A 17,705-nucleotide genomic window follows, 5' to 3' on the forward strand; every position below is an offset into this window, starting at 1 on the left:
GTCTGGGTCTTGTCTCTAGATATAGTACTAATCTAACAAATGACCGCAAACAAAAGATGAGAAAGTATGATTTTGCTTTTTTTTTAATATATCAACAAAGAAAATGTTATTTCTACCAGTAAATGTGTGCTTTAATGTTGTTTTATTTTGCCACTGTGGTATAAGTGGGATTCATTAGTGAAAACTCCACTCCACTCCGTCGTCCATTTTTCTATGGTAATGTACAGAATGTCAGCGTTTAGTTTCAAGTGAGAATTAGGCAGGTCTGACGCCAAAAAAGAAAGGGAATTCCTGCCAACCATATTTTATTTGATCTTTGCTGAATATATAGTGTGTAGTTCCAGTAGTTAGCTACAGCGCTACATGACAGAAAAGTCATTAACTACTGAAAGCACTACCTAGATTAGAATGTAGTTCAACTACCACCAAGCTACTGCAAAATATAGTTGAGTTACTAGTTGAACTACATGTAGTTCACTACTCTCCAACACTGCACACACACACACTCCACCACCATGGAGTCAGCGCAGTGGAGCTCAAACCACACATGACAAGCGTGACATTTCACTTCAATGGCCACTGTCACGATTGGGCTTTAGCAAAGGTATCAATTATAGCACCCATATATTTACTGCACCACTGGCTCTGAGAAATCACTCTGCCTAAGCTGCAGGACGCAATGTGCTGCCATACCTACAGAGCAATGAGATTACCAAGGATAGACACACAAACACATGCACAGATGCGCACACGCACGCGCACACACACACACACACACACACACAAACAAATACAGATTATTCTAACCTTCACAGTACACAAATGCACACACAGATGGGTGCTGACCTGTAGGTTGTCCGTCATCTCCTGGCTGTATGTGAGGCGCTGTATCTCTGTAGGAGAGCTCAGATACAGGGCCTGGCCTCCGTTAGTGAAGACAAAGGTCCGGGCGATACGCAAGTCGGTCAGGGGAAGGTAGTTGATATCCATCAGGGGTCTTAGACTGGGCAAACTGGGAGGAGGCAACAACAGAAAAAGCACAACGCTGTCAAGGGTAGTAGTAGTAGAAGTAATCTCACGGGCCTGTAGGAATACGACAGAACGACAGGTATTTTCTATCCATCAAGGGAACACAACCAAGACAGCTTTTAACAGGCGTGAGAAAGACAGACCGTATACCTTAGGGTCATGATGTGTCCGTTGGCGCAGAAGCAGGCGAGGCAGACGCTGTTGCAGACGGAGACAACGTCAGCCCGCAGGAGGAAGGAGGACTCGGTGATGTTGTGGGTGAACAGGACAGCCTGGGTGGGCATGAGGATGACCTTGGCCTGCTTCTCAGAGCACACAATGGCCAGGTGACCGTCACTGCACGCCTCCTGGGATGATGACGGGGAGAAGTTGACCAGCTTGCGCCTGCGGGGCCGGTCGGGGTCTTCGGGACCGTTGGGGTCCCGCCACACCTCGTAGGGACTCTGAATGAGAGCGCCCCCACAGTCCAGGAAGGCAAATCGCAACACAGAGCCTTTTAGCATCAAGACGGTACCTGGGTGTGCCATGGAAAAGGCAGATAAGATAAGAAAAGATAGCACTTTCAGTAATGTGACATCCGAGATCTTTTCTATATTCACCAAACATTCAATTCTTTCAGATCTTTCTATCTAATTTGACTAATATCAGTCATTAAAATGGAATGAGAGAGTAGGAGGGCAGCGAAGAATGCCTACCTGCAAATCCCATTATCACACCCACGTTAGCATATCGATAATCTCTTCTCAAATGTTGCTTAGGTGGGCTTGATGAGTAAGCCCCTCCCCCCACCACCATGCCCTCTGTTGAACCTGCACCCCTACACCCTACCCTGTGAGTCAGTGAGTGATTCCTCCATTACAATCATGTCTAATGGCAATGACATCAAAATAACGTAGGCTAAGGCAGGCCACATTAGGGATCTCCTTCCCCCAGACCATCTATCATTCCCTCAGGCAGACAGGCTCACCACTGGGCCCCATGGTGATGGGCTCCTCCATCCTCTCCTCCTCTTCTGTGGGGATGGATATGGGCAGGAGCAGGACCACGCCCAGGCTGGTGCCCACCCACAGGCAGGCGGTAGGCAGAGCATCGCCCTTACGGCCGCAGGACTCTCCGAACTGCAACGTGGTCACTGACTCCTTGGTGTCGCGATCGATGCTGGACACACTGGAGCTCCGCGAGCGACTGAATGAGTTCTCTCTACTTTCTGCTTTACAGCAAACGTCGGGGAGGGACACAGACACAATGAGACATAGGGGGGAAGAGGGAGAGAGAGAGAGAGGGAAGGAGAGAAAGAGAGAGAGAGAGGAAAGGAAGGAAGGAAGGAAAAAATGGAAGGGAAAAAAGAAAGGAAGGAAAACAGTAGACAGAGTGGAGAGAAGAAGGCGAGAAAAGGAATAGGACAATGGAGTATGCAGACAGACAGAAAACAGAGGGTGAAATACAGAAAGAGAAACAAGGCAATAAGACCAGGAAGAGAGAGATGTGGAACATAGAGAAGGGAGAAAACAGCTGCTTAAAACGGGGGAGAGACAACGAGCAGCCAAGTGAGAGCACACACACACGTGCAACACACACACATACGCAGAGACAGACACACACACACCACAAACCAACATGAAGTCACAGCTGTAGTGCTTAGTTACAGTTTGATCCATCTACGACTCATTTGATTATGGACCAATGAAAGCAAACACACAGTACGAAACCATTTCTGTCCTTTTGAATTTTCCCATATTATGTTCTCTCACTCACTGCAGGTTCAAGAAATACCCTGATGTGCATACATACACACACAAAACACAGGTACACATACTGTACACACACAAAATAAGTGGACGCACACACACACACACACACACACACATCAAAACACACAGATTGTGTTGACCCCTTGCCTTGCTAGGCATTCGGATCCTCCATTACATATTTATAGATTTAGCCTCCTGCCTCCACCATAAAAGTATTTCTGTATTGCCCAAGAATGATTCATGCACTTCTCAATTATTTACAACCTGACTATGTGCTGCCTGGGCTTGTTCTACAAACACCACAGACTTTATAACTTAACAGCGGCTGGGGATTTCTGCATTGCCCAAGGTTCACTCTTAATATTTTCATTCAAAAAGCAAATTGAACAAATTGGAAAGGGCTCTAGCTAAACACTGCTTTCTCTCTGCCCTACTCTGTCTTTAATAACGGTAGAAAATAAAAAGTGTATCAGAATAAAGAAAAGCACCAGCACATCATTAATACACCTTATGGCATTTCACAGTGTCTTGGATTATCAGGCAAGCAAACAAAACTGAACAAGCAAACGCAGTAATAAAGATGTGTGTCCGTGGCATGCAAACATTAGAACAGTACACTAAGCACATACAGAACAGCTGTACCTTGGACACAGCACACACTCCTATAAGCCATGGAAAGATAACGTACACAACCGTGTTCATCCTATCAACCCCAGTACAAGAGCAACAAGCGTGTGTCCCTGAACATCTTTAGACAGGACATGGACGGTGACAGAGTAACGTGGGGCCACAGGACGGACGTACCAACTGACGGAGTTGGGGACAGTGGGCCGCACGTGGCGGTGTACTGCGCCCCCTTACCTCTCTCGCTCCAGTTGTAGGAGGTGGTGTGGTGCTCGTCGTGGGAGTACATACTGACTCCATGTAACTGCTGAAGCATTGCCCTCCTGGACGCATAGCCACCTATTCCCCCACATCACAACCCCCATCCAAACCCCCAACACCAACCAAGCCAGCCAGAAAACCAGCCGACAGACGAACAGACGGGACAGACGGCAATACCAGAGATAGACAGACGGGGAGAGAGAAAAAAAAAACCCAGCTGGGATGAGCATGGTTAGGACAAAAGAAAAAGGGAGAAACAGGTACGTTTTATCCCTCCAGCAGAAAGAAACTCGGCTGCCTAACCCTCCTCCTATATTAAAGTACCAGCTGGAAACTCCAAACTCCTCGGACCATACATGACGCGTGAAACCTGTTTCTGGGACTAATCGATGGGGATATGAAGAGAAATACATCCCTCTAGGCTGCAGTACAGCTGAGCCATGTTTAGGGCGACGCTACACTACACTACAACGCTGCCGGCTAGCATTGAGGCTAGAAAATGTCATGGCTTTTGTTGTCGGGCCTGTGTCCAGTGGCAGCTCATTTTCTGCTGTGTGTGTCCGGGTTATGTTTGTGCATGACAAAGTCTTCAAGGTGGTAGCTAATGAAAGTCACGCACAGTGGCACTCGGACAAGACACGGGGACCCCCAAGGGGGCCAAGCAGGGATTTAGTAGGAAGAGGGAGGGGAGGAGGAAGAGAGAAGAAGGGGAGGAGGGAGGGGAGGAAAGTAGAGAGGAAGGTAAGGAGGGAGGGCAATGCTTCAGCGACTCAAGACACACATAGACAGTATAGTGGAGAGACGAGGACAGACAGACGCCCTGGAGCTACATCTGACACCTCGGTCAATAACTTCATCACTACTAGAATGAAACCCATAGGCTTCAGCAAGTTAATACCCCACATACCACCCAGGTAGTGAAGGACCATAAGCGCCCACTTTGGCCTCATGGGAGGAATGATGAAAATCTGGTGTTTCTATGTCAAACAGTTTTGTTATACTTCAGTCTTCTGTGATGTATATAAACTCCAAATTAGATACATTTCAACTCTATCTCTGACATGGTACAGGTGTCTTTTTTTAAGCCCATAACCATGTGTGTGAGGTGTATACTTTTGTTTCAAAGTAGATTTGTTTAAGACTACCAAGAAACACTCTGTGTGACCCTGATTTAGCCCACTGCAGTAAAAGGTTGCAGCGATCAATGTCTTTGTCTATTCACAGTCATTGTTTGCTCCTAACAATGTCAAAGCTGTAACTATGTTCACAGGCCATAATTGCCTCATGTTGCATACTCTAATATTTCATTCTCTGTCTGTTGTTTATGTTGTGCCTGTCCCCTTTCTCTGGTGTGTGTGTCGTCTGGTGTATGTGTGTGTGTGTGTGTGTGTGTGACGTGTCGCCTGGTGTGTGTGTGGCGTGTCGCCTGGTGTGTGGGCCTCATTACAGGAACTCAGCCCTTCACACCGCTCATTGACCTTTCATTATTCCAGTGACCCTGCTGTTTCATCGCTGTGGTAACCCAGCCAGCGCTAGCGACAAACTGAATGGGTAGGGGGTCGCACTGCCTGATGGGAGCACCAGCATAACACACGCCATAGACTGGCTACGTCCTAAATGGCACCCTATTCCCTACATAGTGCACTATTTTTGACCAGAGCCCTATGGGTCTTGTTTAAAAGTAGCGCACTATAAAGGCAATAGGTGCCATTTAGGACATAGCTATAGTCTCCATGGTGAGAGGAAAAGATATTTAAACATAGTTAGCGAACCGCCCAGGGCATATATAGCACAAAAAATCCTAGTCTCCAATGTGCTTTGACATTTTGAGGAAACCATTTTAAGATCCACCTGTTGAGCTGTTGGCTAGTTTTGATACGGTTACACAGTTTGAGTTCAAATGAGGTGATCTGTCCTTTTACAAATTATTTTTATTTTTCCGGTGTGTCACCGTAACCTCTCACTACCTTACTGTGTTAAAAGCTTTGAGAGAATAAGTATTAGGCCTATTTGCGCGGTCAATGACTCCTCATTGTTATCTAGGCGAATCCCAATTTCGCACTCTGGCGACTTCAACACGTTGACAATGCTGATCTAGGTTAACTAAAGGCTTTCACACATCCTGCTGTCATTTAATTCCATTATGAACAGAAGTCAAGGTTCTGAGTTACAGCGAAATTGAACAAACTACATTTTGGCACTAATATTCTGTTCTAAAGGGCTTTTATTAACACTAACTCAGGAGCTCTGGGAATACATGTAAACTAGGCATTTATAGCATGTCAGTATCAATCTGATCAGTAACAAAGGCGACCGCGGCCTTCATTAAAACATGGAGCGTATGCTAATGTGGAACACAGCAGACTACAGCCTGCCTCCCAGCTCTATGGGTTCTGCCTTAATGGAGGATTTGTTCACGAAATGGAAATACAATCACACAGTTTTTGTGAAAGTGTGCATGCTGGTGTGTGTGTTTCGAAATCTTCAGGAATAGAGATTCTTATGTTGCCATTACCATGGATAAATTTGTAGTTTTCTTTCTCTCCCTGTCCATTTCTATCCCTGATAATCACCCACTGTCTTTGCAATTCGGGAGCAGCTGTTACTTTTGACAAGTTAAAATGTTTTGTTCTCAGGACAGCCTCGGCTAATCAAACACAACTCAGCGTGAGGACTGAACACCCTGCGGTGGCCCGTGGCTGGTCCAGGGTCCAGGGTCCTCTTGGAACACAACTAGCTCAGTCTGCCTTCCGTCCCTCCCTACCTGCCTGACCATCTGTCTGATCTGACGCTCCAGCTGGGTGATAGAGCCCTCTGACGCCGGTGCAGGTCGGCTGACTGTGACGTTTTGGAAGCAGTCCCCATCCTCTCTGTACCGTGGAGAGATTAGCTGGAAGGACCGCTGGTGTCTGTCTGCTAATCCGTCCGGATCGGGATGAACCAGAGTGGAGGAACAGCCAGGCCACGGTAGTGCTAGTGTGACCTGGATAGGAAGAGCTTTGGCCAGGCTTACAGTACTCAGAGAACCCCTCGGTCTGTGCACTGACAGGACAGCACACAACAGCAGATCAATACCAGGGCAAACTTTTGGCATCCTGAGAATGACTCAGAAAGGTCAGAGAGTGGATTACACTAACTCTCTGATAGAAAAGTACAAGGATTGTGTAACACATCTATAAGTAATGTTTGACATTCTAAGCAGCGCATTTGTCACAGTATACATACATGAACCTTTAGATGTTGACATAACCACTCATAATAATGTATAGTTTTAGTATGAAGCTCTTGAAATAATATCTGGATATTCAGATCCATAGTGGTAATCTGGATGTTCAAATCCATAATGGTAATCTGGATGTTCAGATCCATAGTGGTAATCTAGATGTTCAGATCCATAGTGGTAATCTGGATGTTCAGATCCATAGTGGTAATCTGGATATTCAGATCCATAGTGGTAATCTGGATGTTCAGATCCATAGTGGTAATCTGGATGTTCAGATCCATAGTGGTAATCTGGATGTTCAGATCCATAGTGGTAATCTGGATGTTCAGATCCATAGTGGTAATCTGGATGTTCAGATCCATGGTGGTAATCTGGATGTTCAGATCCATGGTGGTAATCTGGATGTTCAGATCCATGGTGGTAATCTGGATGTTCAGATCCATGGTGGTAATCTGGATGTTCAGATCCATGGTGGTAATCTGGATGTTCAGATCCATGGTGGTAATCTGGATGTTCAGATCCATGGTGGTAATCTGGATGTTCAGATCCATGGTGGTAATCTGGATGTTCAAATCCATGGTGGTAATCTGGATGTTCAAATCCATAGTGGTAATCTGGATGTTCAGATCCATAGTGGTAATCTAGATCTTCAGATCCATAGTGGTAATCTGGATGTTCAGATCCATAGTGGTAATCTGGATGTTCAGATCCATAGTGGTAATCTGGATGTTCAGATCCATAGTGGTAATCTGGATGTTCAGATCCATGGTGGTAATCTGGATGTTCAGATCCATGGTGGTAATCTGGATGTTCAGATCCATGGTGGTAATCTGGATGTTCAAATCCATGGTGGTAATCTGGATGTTCAAATCCATAGTGGTAATCTGGATGTTCAGATCCATAGTGGTAATCTAGATGTTCAGATCCATAGTGGTAATCTGGATGTTCAGATCCATAGTGGTAATCTGGATGTTCAGATCCATAGTGGTAATCTGGATGTTCAGATCCATAGTGGTAATCTGGATGTTCAGATCCATAGTGGTAATCTGGATGTTCAGATTCATAGTGGTAATCTGGATGTTCAGATCCATGGTGGTAATCTGGATGTTCAGATCCATGCTGGTAATCTGGATGTTCAGATCCATGGTGGTAATATGGATGTTCAGATCCATGGTGGTAATCTGGATGTTCAGATCCATGGTGGTAATCTGGATGTTCAGATCCATGGTGGTAATCTGGATGTTCAGATCCATGGTGGTAATCTGGATGTTCAGATCCATGGTGGTAATCTGGATGTTCAGATCCATGGTGGTAATCTGGATGTTCAAATCCATGGTGGTAATCTGGATGTTCAAATCCATAATGGTAATCTGGATGTTCAGAGCCATAGTGGTAATCTGGATGTTCAGAGCCATAGTGGTAATCTGGATATTCAGATCCATAGTGGTAATCTGGATATTCAGATCCATAGTGGTAATCTGGATATTCAGATCCATAGTGGTAATCTGGATATTCAGATCCATAGTGGTAATCTGGATATTCAGATCCATAGTGGTAATCTGGATATTCAGATCCATAGTGGTAATCTGGATGTTCAGATCCATAGTGGTAATCTGGATGTTCAGATCCATAGTGGTAATCTGGATGTTCAGATCCATAGTGGTAATCTGGATATTCAGATCCATAGTGGTAATCTGGATATTCAGATCCATAGTGGTAATCTGGATGTTCAGATCCATAGTGGTAATCTGGATATTCAGATCCATAGTGGCAATCTGGATGTTCAGATCCATAGTGGTAATCTGGATATTCAGATCCATAGTGGAAAGGTATTGCATAAAAACTGCACAGCACTTTAACAATATTAGCTGAGTTTAGCTGCCGCTGTGACTATACAATCTAGTAAATGTCCCTCTATCCTCAGTAAGGAGGAGGACTGTGTTCATAAACCATGCAACGTTACGTTAGACGACTTGTCTCTGTGTTAAGAGCCTATTATCGCCTATGTGAATGCATATTGAACTTGCATTTAGTTAAGGTGCACACAGCCCCACCTCCTGAATATACCCAGTAGAACATTTCCTTTGTGGATGTTACATTCTACTCAGGATTAACAGGCCTGGGCAGCTGACCTCAACACTCAATACATTTTACCGTCATTTTGTCCATTTTGAGAAAATGACCGCATCCCAACAGACTGGTTCTATTACTGGGCCAGGAGCTGAGTGACAGTACGCTGCTATAATAAGACAAGGTCTGCGTCCCAAATGGCAACCTATTCCCCATATAGTGCACTACTTTTGACCAGAGACCTACGGGCCTGAGTCAAAAGTAGCGCACTATGTAGGTAATAGGAAGCTAGTTGAGACACAACCAGGGGGGCGAGGTCATGTAGCTGGCTAAGAAAGGGGATGCCTAGTCAGTTGTTCAACTGAATGTATTCCACTGAAATATGTCTTCCGCATTTAACACAACCCCTCTGAATCAGAGAGGTGCGGGGAGCTGCCTTAATCGACATCCACGTCTTCGGTGACCGGGGAACAGTGGGTTAACTGCCTTGCTCAGGGGCAGAACGACATATTTTTACCTTGTAAACTCGGGGATTCGATCCAGCAACCTTTCAGTTACTGGCCCAACACTCCTACCCACCAGGAAATAGAAACGTAAGTGTGGAAAACAATGAATGGATGTCCATCGTTTGATGTTGTCTCGAGCTGTCCCTATAGCGTTCTGACTGTGACTAAAGAAGGCTGACTGACAGGGGGGTATGATTGCACGTAATGGCATGTTGCTACCCATCCTGACAGCAGCCATTTTCTCTCACAGCGTTTCGCAGGGGAGAGGTAAACATGTTGGCTCAACAAGAAACAGAGAAAAGTAGATGTGAGTAAACGCTTGACAGTGTCAGATGAGAGGATTTCCTCTGTTTGATGTTATTTGTGGACGCCTCAAGACACATTCGAGCACAACAATGAAACATACCTACGCTCTGTAACACGGGACAAACATATAACGATAACCTTCCTATTGAGGTAGTAACCAGAGATCACAAAAGCAATGGTTGAGAAAACACTGGACAAACAACCAGCAGGATTCAGACACATTCAGCCAAGTAGCAACATCTGGGAAAGTATTGCAGTCAGATAAGCACCTAGAGGGAGTTAGACAGGTGTGTATTTATATATATATACAGTATATATATATATACACACACACACACACACACACACACACACACACACACACACACACACACACACACACACACACACACACACACACACACACACACACACACACACACACACACACACACATACACTGCTCAAAAAAATAAAGGGAACACTTAAACAACACAATGTAACTCCAAGTCAATCACACTTCTGTGAAATCAAACTGTCCACTTCGGAAGCAACACTGATTGACAATAAATTTCACATGCTGTTGTGCAAATGGAATAGACAAAAGGTGGAAATTATAGGCAATTAGCAAGACACCCCCAAAAAAGGAGTGATTCTGCAGGTGGTGACCACAGACCACTTCTCAGTTCCTATGCTTCCTGGCTGATGTTTTGGTCACTTTTGAATGCTGGCGGTGCTCTCACTCTAGTGGTAGCATGAGACGGAGTCTACAACCCACACAAGTGGCTCAGGTAGTGCAGTTCATCCAGGATGGCACATCAATGCGAGCTGTGGCAAAAAGGTTTGCTGTGTCTGTCAGCGTAGTGTCCAGAGCATGGAGGCGCTACCAGGAGACAGGCCAGTACATCAGGAGACGTGGAGGAGGCCGTAGGAGGGCAACAACCCAGCAGCAGGACCGCTACCTCCGCCATTGTGCAAGGAGGTGCACTGCCAGAGCCCTGCAAAATGACCACCAGCAGACCACAAATGTGCATGTGTCAGCATATGGTCTCACAAGGGGTCTGAGGATCTCATCTCGGTACCTATTGGCAGTCAGGCTACCTCTGGCGAGCACATGGAGGGCTGTGCGGCCCCACAAAGAAATGCCACACCACACCATGATTGACCCATCGCCAAACCGGTCATGCTGGAGGATGTTGCAGGCAGCAGAACGTTCTCCACGGCGTCTCCAGACTCTGTCACGTCTGTCACATGTGCTCATGTGCTCAGTGTGAACCTGCTTTCATCTGTGAAGAGCACAGGGCGCCAGTGGCGAATTTGCCAATCTTGGTGTTCTCTGGCAAATGCCAAACGTCCTGCACGGTGTTGGGCTGTAAGCACAACCCCCACCTGTGGACGTCGGGCCCTCATACCACCCTCATGGAGTCTGTTTCTGACCGTTTGAGCAGACACATGCACATTTGTGGCCTGCTGGAGGTCATTTTGCAGGGCGCTGGCAGTGCACCTCCTTGCACAAAGGCGGAGGTAGCGGTCCTGCTGCTGGGTTGTTGCCCTCCTACGGCCTCCTCCACGTCTCCTGATGTACTGGCCTGTCTCCTGGTAGCGCCTCCATGCTCTGGACACTACGCTGACAGACACAGCAAACCTTTTTGCCACAGCTCGCATTGATGTGCCATCCTGGATGAACTGCACTACCTGAGCCTCTTGTGTGGGTTGTAGACTCCGTCTCATGCTACCACTAGAGTGAGAGCACCGCCAGCATTCAAAAGTGACCAAAACATTAGCCAGGAAGCATAGGAACTGAGAAGTGGTCTGTGATCACCACCTGCAGAATCACTCCTTTTTTGGGGGTGTCTTGCTAATTGCCTATAATTTCCACCTTTTGTCTATTCCATTTGCACAACAGCATGTGAAATTTATTGTCAAACAGTGTTGCTTCCTAAGTGGACAGTTTGATTTCACAGAAGTGTGATTGACTTGGAGTTACATTGTGTTGTTTAAGTGTTCCCTTTATTTTTTTGAGCAGTGTATATATATATATATACATATACACACACACACAGTACAGTATGGAACGGAAACACCTACTGGCGCCACACATACAGCACATAGATACACACACACAAACACGCCACACCCTGTCACCATTGATACACTAACACAGGGACGGTATGGGTGGTACAAAGTGAGGGTGTGGGCTGTAGTGTTGTGGTGTAGTCACATTGTGGTGGTGTGGTGGAAAGTGAAGGGCTGTGAATGACAAGTGAGGTCACAGCGGAAGGGCCGCTGGAGTATGTGCGAGCAAATGTGTGTGAAAATCCCCAACAATTTGTCTTCAGCAAAACCTTTTGGTGAACTTTGACTTTATAGCTGTTCTCTTACAGTTTTACATGTGACAAAACATGTTTTGACGTGGTCAACTGTAATCATCTACCCTATCAATATAACACTCATCACAGAAAATGCTGAAGAGAAAAGTCCCACAGTATCCACCCTGCTGTCACTATATGGTGACTAACCAGGAGGGACATAATACTGTAACATTCAATGTCAGTTATACTTCAGTAATACAGCATTCACCATTTTTTCTTCAGGATAGAAAAGTCAGAGAAGGCACAATCAAAATTAATGAGAAAACACCAGATATCCCACCAACCACAACCCAACCAACCAACCTCTCACCCCCTACCTGTTGATGACTGGTAGACATGCACTTAGGAGGGGAGGATGAGGAGGTTAGGAAGAGGGTTTAAGGGGAAGGGGACAAGCACACACCTTCTGTGTGGGAGGAAACAGGCAAAGAGATCTCCATGCAAGCGGCGGACTGGGCCTTGCGGAAGGGCGGTCGGCCAGGCCCTCTCCGGGTGAGCCGCGGGCCCTCGGGAACCCCTGTGATGCGAGGCTTCCCCACGGAGCAGGGCTGGGAGGTGGGACTAGTGCAATGTCCATTGACATGATCTGCAACAACGGCAAAGCATTAGCAAACGACTTAAGGAAAACAAAGCAGAGAGGGGAAAAAGTCTGTGGTAAAGAGAAAATGACAGAGATAATGAATTAGAGTTAGAACGAGAGATATAGTTAGAGAGATAGAGAGAGTTACAGAGAGTTAGAGAGATAGAGTTACCTGACCACTGTGACTGACCCAAACTTAAGGAAAGCTTTGACTATGTCAAGACTCAGTGAGCATAGCCTTGCTATTGAGAAAGGCCGCCGTAGGCAGATATGGCTCTCAAGAGAAGACAGACTATGTGCACACTGCCCACAAAATGAGGTGGAAACTGAGCTGCACTTCCTAACCTCCTGCCCAATGTATGACCATATTAGAGACACATATTTCCCTCAGATTACATAGATCCACAAAGAATTCGAAAACAAACCCAATTTTGATAAACACCCATATCTACTGGGTGAAATTCCACAGTGTGCCATCACAGCAGCAAGATTTGTGACCTGTTGCCACAAGAAAAGGGCAACCAGTGAAGAACAAACACCATTGTAAATACAACCCATATTTATGCTTATTTATTTTCCCTTGTGTACTTTAACCATTTGTACATCGTTGCAACACTGTATATATTATGACATTTGTAATGTCTTTATTCTTTTGAAACTTCTGTATGTGTAATGTTTACTGTTAATTTTTATTGTTTATTTCACTTTTGTATATTATCTACCTCACTTGCTTTGGCAATGTTAACACATGTTTCCCCTGCCAATAAAGCCCCTTGAATTGAATTGAAATTTAGTTAGAGAGAGAGAGCGTTAAAGAGAGATATAGTTAGATTTAGATGGCGATAGAGAGTTAAGAGAGATAATTACAGAGTTAGTGATAGAAAGAGAGTGGAAAAGCAGTCAAAATATAGGGAGAAGCTTTTTACTCAATCCATGCCAAGAAAATAAAAAAGATACCAAATAATATTGATTAAAATAAATAAATAGATTCACAGGTGATGGTAAAGTACATTCGGTCGGACCAGGCATTTTACAGGATCAGAGTCTTTCATCATCCCTTTGTTTTTGTCCTCAAGTGGCATTGAGAGAGTTTCACACTCAGTACCAAACTTTATTTTACTTTTGAGAGGTGCCAACGAAATTCAGGTAATACATTTTTGACCAGTAAGGTCCTCACCAGACTAGCATCAGGAGCGGTGCAGGACTTCAAACATTTAAGAAATCAGAGACCCTTGGGTGGATTCCAGAGTGTATCAATATTTGAATACAGTTGGTTGATACTGTAGGTCCATGAAACAGCATACTGGACTGTCTGATGCCTCTGAGACAAGGTGGGTACATGTATGGTGCCTGCTCTGAATTGTGTATATTCATATTGATACGTGTGTGTGCCCACACTTGCTTGTGTGTGTGCGCATGCACGTGTGTGTGCGTGGATGCGCATGTGCGCGCGTGTGTGTGTGCCTGCTCTCTCCAATGGTATTTTCGAGCCAAAGACTTTATGTTAATGAGACACAATTTTGGGGGGGATTCGATGGGCTTGGCTCCTATTCCACAGCTCATCAGCCTGTGGCTTCGTCAGCCAAACAGAGAAAGCTCTGCGCCGCCAAGAGACTAACAATTAAGCAGCTGACGACGTCTGTGCCAGATGCAGACCACGTCTTCACGGTCAAGTAAACAAAACTTTGGCATTTTATTGACTGACAGCTCCCAGTGAGGTAGCACTACACCAGTGCTACACTTCAGAGCAGAAATCAGTGTGTGTGACAGGGAGGCTTGTTGGGAGCAATCCTTGCTGAGTGAGAACTGCATTCAGAAAGTTGCCATTAGCCTGGGTGCCAGTCTGCTCCTGCTCTCTTGCCAACTCCTTCTAGAAATTGTCATGCAAAAACATGTTCGTTTTGACAGTGGAGTAGGCAAACGCACAAACAGATCTGGGACCAGGCTAAGTTGGCCTCGTGTTAACTACTGAATATGCCAGACAGGAATCTCTAGTGGGTTGTCTGTTTAGCTATGGTGATTTGAAGGAACACACACTCCTAACACCAAATCCCTTGTTAGGCCCATTGATGCAAATCTGGTTCATTTTCTAAGTGAGGATGAAAGACTCTGTGGTGCCACCCAGTCGGCGTGCGCCTCCAGTCCAGTTTCACAGCAGGCTGTAGCAGGGCAATAACAGGCTTGGAAACTGGGGATAGCTCTAGTGCACCAGCCAATGAATGTGCTACATGACTACGCCATTGTGTGTCTGGCTAGCACTTATCATCATGGTTGGGTCTGCCAATCAGTGGTTTGTCCTGGCACAGTCTAAAGGAAACTGGTCCACATCAGAAAAAAATGGCAGTCTACCCACCCCACCTACACACACTCACTCTCTTTTTCTCTCTTTCTCTCTCTCTAACACACACAGACACAGACACATACAGTACACACACGTTCGTACACACACACGCAGGTTCAAGTAATTTAATCACATGAAACAGTCCCACTTTGTAGCAGCTGTATCCTTGACTAATGACAGACAGCTGCTCATATTATATGTGAACTAATTACATAGGTGCATTAGAATATTAATAGCCTAAACAGGGTACTGATCACGGTTGACATATATTTTTCCCCACTGCATTAATGTGCAATTTAATTTTGACTGCTTGGAATACTGCTTGAACCTTATTATTCTCTTCCAATTGTTGTTCAACGTTTAAAAGGAGATACATTTTCCAATGAGGTAGGTATATTTTTGCTACAACTATCATCCTTTTCAGTTTTATTTCCTTTTAAATGATTGCTGGTTTACCCAACACGGTCTCACTCTAAAACTACAGCTACACATTTCAAACCTGTTGAAGGAAATAGTTATCATTTCACAGATGTCATACTGTAGATATTGGCACATTAGTGTACTGTATATGAACTGAAGAGGCATATAGTAGAGGGATATCGTAGGACAGGACAGAGCAGAAGCATGAGTGACATAACCTGTGGCTGCGAGAGGCGTAGGAGCTCAAGAGATGTACTGAGAAAGAGCGTGTCGCTAAAGTCTACAGGAAATGCAGAATGGTCCAGTAATAATGGAGCAAGTCCCGTTTGAGAGACAGAAATGGTCCAATCACGATGGAGCAAGGCTGTTTAGAGTTAGAGAATGGTCCAATCACAGTATAGAGCAAGGCTGTTTGGAGATAGAAAATGATCCAATCACGATGGAGCGAGGCTGTATAGAGACAGAGAATGGTCCAATCTCAATAGAGCGAGAGTACATTTAGAAATGCATCTCCCAAAACGATATGGGCATGAGGTAAGAACCACCTTTGGAAACACTTGCAAAATGTACGATAAACAAAAAGCTTACGACGGGTAAAAACAAAACATAGAAAGTCAAAGGAGAAGAACAGAACAGGCCATTCAGTCTCATCATGAGCTGGTCGAGTAGAAGAAGTGAGTGATAAGAAAATACTGCTGGTTGCGTGAAGAAGAAGCTACTTGATGTGAACAACATAAACAAAACAAATATAAATGTATATCTGCGAATAACAGGACAAAAGAGGAAGTAAATTAATCAAATGAAAAGAGGGTAAAACTGCTGGCTTTCGCCTACCGTACCAAGATCAGTCTTAAGATCTGTTGGCAGACTTAACTTTCTGCCGGGTCCCTTTACTGTAACAAAAGACATAGGAAAGAAAGGAGCAGTTAATGTTTCCAAACCAAAATGGAAGCAAAAGTAAAAGCCAAACGATGCAGAAAACAAAAGATCAAACAAAACAAAAACTGAACAACATAATTTAAAACGTGCAAAAGTGTGCAGATGTCGCACATGGCAGGCAGATGCAGAGGCCATTCCCATCATGCTCCATGGTTTTCCCAGGCCAGTGCTCCCAGTCAGAGAGTGTAGACACGGGAACCGTGAAACCCGTTTTCGGGCAAGACTCCTTCCCAGTGTGTCTTCCAAGTCTTCCATTCTCTGGCCACTCAAACGCAACTGATTTAAGTCGATGTATTTTCTGATTGTTTGTTTAATGTATTTCTGTATGTTAGGGTTGTCAGAGTACGCTAAGGCCTGGGGGGTTTGGCATAAGAAACATAAATAAACTGGGAACTCAAAAACACAAAACAGATTGGAAAGAAACAAACAAGTTCAACATTTTGCAAGCATTTTGCAGTATATACAGAACTGCAAAGGTACATGTTGAGAGAGACGGTCATTAATTCTTCCTCAGTCGATCCAAAGGACATACCATGAGGACACTGGTTTTGGTTGGTTAGATAATTATTCTGGTGTATGGGGAATGTGGGATGTTGTAAGGATGGCAAATCAAGAAACCACACTCATTGTCCTCTAACCAATCTTTGTAAAGTAATGTTTGGGGCACGCTAGCAGCTATTGGAAAGTGCAGTTGTTTGATTGCACCATCTGTAAGTGAAATCCAGAACATTTTAGCTTTGAAATTGAACAAACTCTTATGGGCCCCAAAAGAACACTCTGTTTTACAGATAATAATTCAAGAGGCCAAAAGTCTGAATTCCACCATCTTTCATTGACTTTGAGTAGGGTAAAAGGGGTATGCTGAGGTAGAATTGAAGTTGGAATCATTTTATGATAAATTGCCTTGTTGGGAGCACAAAAATTGAAAGGGATTTTGATGTAAATGAAATATTTTCCTTGTGCGGTGCTTGTGACGAAATTGCTGTGGTATAGTGCCGTGGCATCATTTAATTCCGAAATCAATAAAGTGTGTGCGTGTGTGTGGCCAGATGTTGCGGCCATGATGCGTAGCAGCAGAACTGTGTAGGAACAGAGGAATATAATTATGGAACGACAGTGCTCTACCAATAGCACTGTCATTCACTATTCACAGGTGGAATTCTACAAGCCATTTAACAGCTCATTTGCACCATTTTAGGACTCTTGTGGGAATATCTTTGTTGGATAAAAGGATGTTTGAACTGAATAAAAGTGGGACTGTGCATTGTGCCAGCGATGCCTTTTAACAAATGATAGTATTTACA

General features: G+C 44.8%; 1 protein-coding gene across 2 annotated transcripts in view; it reads right to left on the bottom strand.

Moving 5' to 3' along the window:
* Positions 1-17,705, bottom strand: part of stxbp5l (syntaxin binding protein 5-like) — a 239,368-nt gene that overhangs the window by 12,849 nt on the left and 208,814 nt on the right. For both annotated transcript variants that reach the window (XM_039014921.1, XM_039014920.1), the window contains 4 exons: positions 12,525-12,707; positions 1,997-2,236; positions 1,180-1,543; positions 847-1,012 (listed from right to left, as the gene is read on the bottom strand). In XM_039014921.1, coding sequence (XP_038870849.1) covers positions 847-1,012; positions 1,180-1,543; positions 1,997-2,236; positions 12,525-12,707 — 953 coding nt within the window. The remainder of the gene's footprint in view (positions 1-846; positions 1,013-1,179; positions 1,544-1,996; positions 2,237-12,524; positions 12,708-17,705) is intronic.

This window comes from Salvelinus namaycush, chromosome 19 (genome assembly GCF_016432855.1).
Source record: "Salvelinus namaycush isolate Seneca chromosome 19, SaNama_1.0, whole genome shotgun sequence".
NCBI classification, from domain to species: Eukaryota; Metazoa; Chordata; class Actinopteri; order Salmoniformes; family Salmonidae; genus Salvelinus; species Salvelinus namaycush.